This window comes from Siniperca chuatsi, linkage group LG1 (genome assembly GCF_020085105.1).
Source record: "Siniperca chuatsi isolate FFG_IHB_CAS linkage group LG1, ASM2008510v1, whole genome shotgun sequence".
Lineage (NCBI taxonomy): Eukaryota > Metazoa > Chordata > Actinopteri > Centrarchiformes > Sinipercidae > Siniperca > Siniperca chuatsi.
Genome location: NC_058042.1, coordinates 728,770 through 737,500, shown reverse-complemented (window position 1 = coordinate 737,500; position 8,731 = coordinate 728,770). Strand labels below are relative to the sequence as shown.

The 8,731-nt window shown below is 45.6% G+C and overlaps 1 protein-coding gene across 1 annotated transcript in view; it reads left to right on the top strand.

The window, feature by feature from the left end:
- slc9a5 (solute carrier family 9 member A5) overlaps positions 1-5,351 on the top strand; it is a 33,269-nt gene extending 27,918 nt beyond the window's left edge. Inside the window, 6 exon segments of the mRNA XM_044208104.1 lie at positions 614-740; positions 1,202-1,351; positions 2,296-2,365; positions 3,577-3,705; positions 4,321-4,494; positions 4,497-5,351. Coding sequence (XP_044064039.1) covers positions 614-740; positions 1,202-1,351; positions 2,296-2,365; positions 3,577-3,705; positions 4,321-4,494; positions 4,497-4,897 — 1,051 coding nt within the window. The 3' untranslated portion in view covers positions 4,898-5,351.
- The last annotated feature ends 3,380 nt before the right edge of the window (positions 5,352-8,731 follow it).

Below are 8,731 nucleotides of genomic sequence, written 5' to 3'. Positions count from 1 at the left end.
TGACTGTCTTAGTGTGTGTGTGTGTGTGTGTGTGTGCACATCAGCTACAAATCTGAAACGCTTGAAGCTGTAACCATGGAAACATCAGAGAGCACCATGCTAACAGATCAGCGGGGTGGCGGCTCACCACCGGCCCCCGGTAGGCAGACCGCTCCGGCTTTGTCGGCCCCGGTCGGCCCTTTGTCGGCCCTTTGTCGGCACGCTGCTCAGACTGTAAACATGAGGATTTAATGTAGATTACTTAAAGTAAAACAGATTTCATGGAGCAGAGGAGTGAGGATTTTACTTTCTGTTTGTTGTTGGACCATCTGAGAACAACACAGAACAGAAAAGACGTCTAAATTTAGTTTTGTAGATTCTAATCTTTATTTTAATGATGTTTGATGACAATATTTTCAACTTATAAAAGGTTCCACGGGATCTGCTGGACAGATTTCTTGGCAAAAGTGCTTAAAAAGTTAAATCCTTTACTTACATCACAGTGTCAAACGCAGGTTTACAGGTGAGATGCCACCACTGATGGAGGCGTGTTTGTCTCCACCTGCAACCTGAACTGTCTAAGCTTCATGTTATTAGCATCATGCTAACTGCAACTGTTGTTGGCGTGTTCCAGGCGTGAGAACGGCAGCGGTGTGTGTCTGGACCTCCAGGTGATCGATAACGTCCCCGGAGCCAAAGTGGAGGAGGACACCGAGACGCACCACGTCCTCGCAGGGAACCTGTACAAACCCAGGAGACGGGTAACACACACACACACACACACTAACAACACACACACACATTTTAAAATGTTCAAATCATGATTTGTTGTCTTTTCTAACATTACAGAACAGTGAGCTCATCCTGTGTAGGTGCTGCAGGTGAAAATCTAAAATCAGACAAAAAAAACAAACAGATTTTTTGAATCGGTCCCACCCGACTGTCCAATCAGATCTCCTTGTCTCCTATTGGTTAAGGCCCTGAATGATTGCTGCGTTCTGTCCCAAATATCCTGCTTCAACAGGAAACGCTGCACATTAAGGAGGCAGCGGTCCACGAGGAGCTTCAATTTTGAATCGCTAATTGTGAAGTTTTCACATTTGAAGTGAACAGACGCAGCGTGATGGAGGCCCGTCAGATCACGTGTCATGTCACGTCAGTATGAGCTCATTGAAGTGTGTGTTGATCGCGTGCTCTGACTGCGTTGTGTGTCGGTGTTCAGTATCAGTCCCACTACAGCCGTCACTTCATGCCTCTGGGGGAGAAGGAGCGTCAGGATCGGGAGGTGTTTCAGAGGAACATGAAGAGCCGCATGGAGACGTTCAAATCCACCCGACACAAACGACACAAGAAGGAGAGAAGCCTCAAGAAGGCAAGAAACGTTTGCCACATTTATTTATTCAGGTTCCTTCTGTGTGGGGATCTTTCTGTGCAGCAGCTGCAACAAAATACAAAACACTCGTGACAGTTCAGTGTCTTTACTTAAAGAAAATACTCAATGTTTTGAGATGGTCGAATCAGTTTGAGTGGTAAATGTGATCAAGTTGCAGTCGCTGGCAGGTGAAACTCTGCGACAGCCGAGTTTGATTTATTCATGTCGTTTTATTTAGGCAACGCAAACACAGAGAGATTAAAGACGGAACAAACACCAAGCAAAAGAACTCTAAACAGTAAACCTTAAGTACATTTTTAACTTGACATTTTATTGTGGAATATTTGTAATCACATCATTTAAAATCGAACTGAGTTACTCTTTTGATAAACTTTTTTCTTAATATATGATTTATTCTGTATATCAATGATAACATTTCCCATTTAAATGATCTGAGTGTATGAAAGAGAGATTAATACCAAATGAATAGAAGTTAAACGAGTGCACAAGTACTTCAGTGAAGAACAGAGGTGTTCATATCCTTACAGTTACTCCAGAGTTACAGTCCAGCCTCTGCAGACCAGTTCACCCAGTCGACTCCTGCGTTTACTGGGAGCCTGCAGGTCGGAGAGTCCTCCCCGATCAAACAAAGGTCAAAGGTTAAAGCAGAGTGATTCCTGTCAGCAGTTCAGTGTGTGATCTGTGTCCTGACGTGTCCTCGCACACACACACGGTCCTGCGTCTGTCTGTGAAACACACGTTTAACTCTAATTAACAGCTTCGTCTTTCCCATTTTTCATTTGTCAGACAAACCTTTAATGACAGCCGGAGGCTTTCACCGCGCTCTGTTATGAAAGACAAAGCGCCGCGCTGATTGAAGGCCGGCTGCTTCCTGTTATGGCTGCAGGTTAACTGACGTGTTTATTCTGTCCTGCTGTCAACAGCGCCGAGGATCCGACTCCAAGGAGGACGGCAGCGACAAACCCAGACGCAACGTCAGCTGGCAGGACAAAAGTAACGTAGACGCTGATGATGGGAGGCAATGATGCAGAATTAGAGGGATGAAGCAGCTCGGCGTTTATCCCTCTGCTGAAAGTCCCATTTAGGACCAAAGGGAAAGATAACTCTCAAACTTGACAGTAAAAGCTATTTATCAAATTTCTTAAACCTTCAAAATGATCTGAAATGTGAGAGGCTCCAGAAGCAGAGGTGAACACACACACTGTCCAACATTTCTCTGCCATGACAAACAGTACGGTCGCTGAGGCAGCAGAAGGCGGCAGTCTTAGCTTCTTATTTGCATTTGATTTGAACATCTCACTTCACCTTTTTCTTCAGTTATCAGGGGTGCAAACTGCAAGAGGAAAGCGTATTGATTATGTTTGCAATCACTTTTCATGCATCTTTATTGTCGGCAAGTGACAGTGTGGTACTGAATTTTCTTTATTATATTATATATATAATATTATATATATAATATTATATATATATATTATTATTTTCTCCAAGTTACCTCCAGAATTTCTTTCCTGATCCAGTTTGATTTTCTTTGTCTTTTCTTTTCCATTTCAGCCATTTTCCTGTTATTTTGATTGTCGTTAATTTTAAAATGAAATTCACTTTTTAAGAAATTAAAATGATCACTGAAAAACATCACTGAGTAAAAGGATTTAAGGAGGATTTTAAAAAAGAGCAGCAGGTTGGCTCACTGTTTAGCTTCTTCTCTCTGGCTGAAGGGCCATTTGTGGGTTATTATTATTATTGTCACGTTCATTCATCTTTCAATCCCCCGAGTATTGTGTGGATTATCTGATAATGAGCTCCTCTCGCTGCTGCCACGGCACACCTGTGAGGACGGGGCGGGGAGGGGACAGGACTACAAACTGGGAGAAAACTGGGACAATCGCTGAACTTCATATGTGGATAGATCAATAAAAACATAACTGAAGTTCTGTGGGATGTCACTTTGAAACCATGAAAGAGTTAATGCCAAACATTTCAGACAGACTCATTTTTTAAATACAGGAACAGAAGTACCTCCGTGTAAAATGAGTCGATAAAGTCGCATCCTGCAGGTGATGTTGGCTCGAAGACTAACGAGCGGTAAAGTTGGAAAACTTTAACAAGATGAAGATTTAAGAGTTCACCCTCCTCTGGATCAAAGGTCTTAAAGTGATCAGTGTGTGTGTGTGTGTGTGTGTGTGTGTGTGTGTGTGTGTGTTCAGATCCAGTGGTTGTTCCTGTGGAGTCGGAGGAAGAGAAAGGTGAACATTCAGATCCTGAGAGGGAGGAAGACGTCGGGATCACCTTCGTAGCTCGCAAGGCAGAGACGCCAAAACAACGACCCAAATCAGGTAACACACACACACACACACACACACACGCACACACACACACTCACAGATATCTCAGTATAAAGGAGATGATTTGTCCTCACTCCTTCTCCTCAAAAGTTCAACTCTTTTCACATCTTGCTTCGTGACAGCAGCTGCCACCTGCTGCAGAGCTGCTCGGCTCCACCAGAGCACCACGAGTGAAACATTTCTAATATCAGTCTTCTTTAATACTTGTTAATGAGCACCGCTGCAGTCCAGTCAGCATGGATTCACTTCCACTATTTTGGGCGAAAGGTTTTCTGTTTTACACTCGGACATCTGACGACTGTGAGAGTGACTATCGAGGTAAAAGTGAGGATCGGAGAGAAGCGACTGGTGGCTGTTTGTTCACATCCAAACTGTAATTTGAGTTTCAGCGTGAAAGTTCGACATCTCAGTCTTCATCAGAGGATGGAGACTGAGATGTCTTGACTCAGACAGACTTCAGTCATGTGATAAGAGCTGATCGTATCTGCTGAGGAAGACTGTGAGATGTGGTTGATTTTCATGACACCGTTGACATCGGTTACTGCAGGTCGAAGAGAAACACGTTTTGTATCCTGACTGTGGTTTTTCTTGTGTCCCCTCCGTCAGTCCCAGCAGCTCTGGACGGGTGTCAGAGTCCATCAGCTGCCCCCCCCTCGCCCCCCAGTGGAGATAGCCATCTGCCGTGGAAGGGCAGCGTGGGCTCGCCTCCCCCCTGCGTGTCTGTGGAGGCCACAAAGATCATCCCTGTGGACCTCCAGCAGGCCTGGAACCAGAGCATCTCCTCCTGGAGAGCATCTCCTCCCCGCCCGCCCCCGCCGAGCCCGTCCACCCCCGGGTGAGCGCCCTCTCCAGGCTGGGAGGACCCCGCCCAGCCTCCTACACCCCGCCGGGCAGCGCAGCAGGCAGCACCTCCTCCATCGGAGCTCAGCTTTCGCAGGGCTCCTTCCGCTTCCCAGAGAAGAAGAAGGAGGAGAAAGAGGAGGAGGAGGAGGAGGGGGGAGCGTTGCAGGAGATGCAGCCTCTCATGTCGTCTCTGAGGCCCCCCGGCTCCCTGCCGCCGCCGCCCGGCTCCGCCCCCAGCTCAGGGAGGAGGAAGAACCCCTGTGTCTACCTGAGGAGCCTAGTGACGGCGCCCCCTCCTGGCAGCGGCGAGCCCCACAGCCGGGGCCCCACCCAGCTGTAACGACAGATCCCAGATCAGTAAAACCTCCATCGCCTGCAGAGCGGAGCAGGAACTTCAGGACACCTTCACTGCACACACACACACACACACACACTCATCAGGCGGAGTGCTGCCTGTCACACCGTCCAATAGGAAACCAGCGCAGTACGTCTGCAGCTTCATGTCCACCTGATGAAGTCTGATCGGATCACCAGTCTCATCACAACATCAGTCCAGTCTGCGGGCCGAGCCTGATGGTCCTGGCCCTCCCATGGTCTGAGCTCATTAACATAAAGTGAGCATCCATGTGACCAGACTAAAGGGGTCAGAGGTCACCGTCCAATAACTGCCGCTCTTATCTGCACATCACATCACCAGCTCCTTTGGGCTCTTAGAGTCTGATGCAGATTTTCAGATTAAAGGTACAGACAGCTGGAAAATATCTTTTTAAATGTTATTTTATAATTTTCATGACTTTTATGTCACAAATGTCCACAGATTCGGAGTTTCTTCTGTCCGTATCATCGTCAGTCACCGTACAGTAGCTGCAGAAATCAGCTGATTCTTGCGAACACACAGAGAAACTCTGTTATCCTCATTTCACTGAGCCCAGCTGAGTCAACTGGGCTCAGGGTCACACTCTGCTTCCTGTCACCTGACACTCAACCGTCACATGACTGTTAGTCTCTGTTAGCCTGTTAGCCAACACTTCATGTAAAGTAACTTAAATGATCAGTCCGGTGTTATTCTATAATGTTGTAACAACACGTCAGTCCGTCTCTCAGTGCCGTCTCACTTCCTGTCTGCGGCGCTCAGCTGCGAGCCCATTGGTTCCTGCTGAAGACGTAAATCTTTAAAAACACAGATCTGTAGTTTCCTGTTTGAAAAGGCTCAGTAGTTTCCTCAAACAGCTGCTCGCTGTAGTTTCTATCAGACCAACAGGAGGAAACAGAGCATCTGTTGGGGACTATTTCCAGCGGCGGATGAATCCACGTGTGGTGCTGTAGTGAGTGTTTGGGGCAGCAGGACGGTGTGTGTGGGGCGGAGGCAGAATAAACTACAGTGTGTGTGTTCGTGGTGATGGAGGAACATGTCGCCCAGTGCAGCAGAGCGGCTCGCTGATGTGTTTTAATAGTTTCTGGAGGAAGAAGATCCATCAGCTGTGACTCACACACACACACACACACACACACACACACACACACACACACACCTGTTAGCAGAAACGTTCATGATGGTTTGAGTCTGAACGTGAGGTTTGTTGACGAAAAGGAAAATGTAGAATATCACCAGACTGATGCAGATCCAGAGATCCCAAAACTTCCTCACTGTTGATTTTTAAATATCAACACAACCCACAGTTTGGGGGCGCTATTGGGCTCTACAACAAAATTACTAAACCATTCATGGACAGAATCAACTTAACACTGCTGCTCTTCTGCAGATCTTTATAGGAAAACTATAGTGTTGATCAATTCTTCTATATATAAATACTATGTAATCAATCAAAAACGTCATCATCGCGCTGGAGGCGGATGCGGACGCGGACTGATGGATTGTCTGAAAGGATCGTTCTGGTTTATTACGACTTGGGTCTTATTTTTGTAGTTTTGTCCATCATATCATCACATGTTGTAACAGACGGCACTGGTCCTTTAACGGAGGCCCGTCTGAGCCTGATAACGAGTGAAACCCTGCACAGCTTCACAGTCGCCCTTTAAACTGAGCTGAAGCTTTTTCAAGCCTTACTTCTGTCTTTCTGTCCACGCAGGTGCATCCACACATCTGACATGTGTATTTATTCTGTCAAAGCTGCTCATATAAAATCTAAAAATGTATTTTGTAAAGCTGCAAATATATCAAATCTACAGAGTAGTTTATTTTGAATGACCAAAGTGTGTAAAAAAGAGCATAATGAACATTTATACAGTGTGTATCTGTCTATAACTGCCTTACTAGTGTTTCTGCCCGGTGTGTGTGTGTGTGTGTGTGTGTGTAGGTGAAGTCCAGTCATCAGACCGTCCACAGGTTTATTATTCCACCAGCAGGTTGTGTACGCACTGGAAGTAAAGCTGTTTCTGTGATGGTTTCTTTAGTTTTCAGTCTGTTGTGTCGCTTGTTTTGCCAAAGAATGCGTTCGCCTTAATGTCGGAGCTGCTTTCACACTCAGCTTCAGCCGCTTCAGTCTGATCCCAGTCCAGCAGCCGCTGCAGCAGTTTACCTCCAGGTGGAAGGACCATGATCTCTACTCAGTGTCCAGAGAAATGTCCAGTCCAGTGTTTCATACCTGTAATGCTGCGTTCAGGTCACATGTGATGGAAGGTTTCAACAGGAAAGATTTCCATGTTTGCAACTTGTGATTGTTCCCATCATCAGACATGCCAAGATGGCGGCCGTCTGTTGTAGCCTGCTTCTGCTGTTCACTTACTGCTGGAGGTCTGAGCTGTCTTAGAGGCTTATTCTCACATTGTCTGTTGTTTTGATACAAAAACTGACTCATATTGGCATCAGTAAACATGAACAGAACAGAAAGAGAAACACAAACATTGGCTACATGTATCTCAAAAGTAATCCTACCTCGCTAACAATTCAATTACTTACAAAACACTCATTAATGGTTACTAATAAGCAGAGTAACGTGAACACTGAATGGTGTTAACTTTGGGATGAATTACCTTGATCCATGAACTCTGGCTGATACTGTACGTGGCGTCCACATTTGTTTTGTCAGATCTATCAGAGCTTCCCAGTCGTGATTGCGACTCGGATGTTGACTTGGATGGGAAATGATAATTACAAAAACTTCCACGTGACATGAACGCAACACAGCGGCGCACCTACCAACGAAGAAGCCATTCCCTGTTTAAACAAATTAAGTGGAAATAAGCAAAGTGCAAGAATGATCTCCTGGTTAGTAAATCTGCTAACCAGGAGAATACCCGTCTTGTTTCAAAGCTCTGTCTTTGCAGCAGTAAGACGTCCCCCCGCAGCTCACTGGGGCTTCAGATCTCTGTTAGCTCGGCTGCTGATGGCTTTAAACTCCTGCTGAACTTGAGTGTTGATTTCTATTATTGAAGTAGATGTTGAGCTGGTGCAGCAAGCGGTTCACGGTGTGCATTGTCTTTCTTGTTGCCTCATTGTACAGCAGTGACTGTAATAACAGACAAAAACAACAACATGTCGCTGCTTTTAGCCGGGCCTTTCCACTGCAGAGACGCCTGACCTGGAGACCAGGTGTGACGCGTCATCGCTGCAGCGCTTCATCCAGCTGTCAGCGTCACTCTTTATTTGAACACAGACGCAGGAATGTGCTGCAGTGCATCTAGTCCGGTTTAGTTTGCGTGATTCAGGTTGTTGTGTGGAAAATCGAATGAAACAACTTTGTCTTTGTGCCAAATATTTGTTAGTTTTGGTTTCTGCCCAGAGAAGTAAAAGCCAATAAATGTGAGGTGTGTGACTGCTGCTTCACTGATCCTTTTTCTCCTCCACTTCAGAGGGAAACATTGTGTTTCTTACTCCGTCTGATGGCTGTAGTTCCTAATTAATTACGTACTTTTCACATACTAAAGCCTGTTTGTTGTAATAATCCCCATCAGAATGTAAAGTAGTTGAACATTAAAATGCTGACCGCAGGTTAAAGATTCACTCCCTGATTGTGTTGTTCAACAATCCTTTACTGTAGTCCTTTACTTTTGATACTTGAACATTTGCTGCTATACCTGAACTCAAAGCAGAACTCGTATTGGAGAATTATTAAACTGTTTTGTTGCTTATTTTACTTAAATAAAGGATTTATGTGGATTCACTCCTGTGGAAAAAATAGATGAAACGAAAATATACCCAGAGAACACTGGC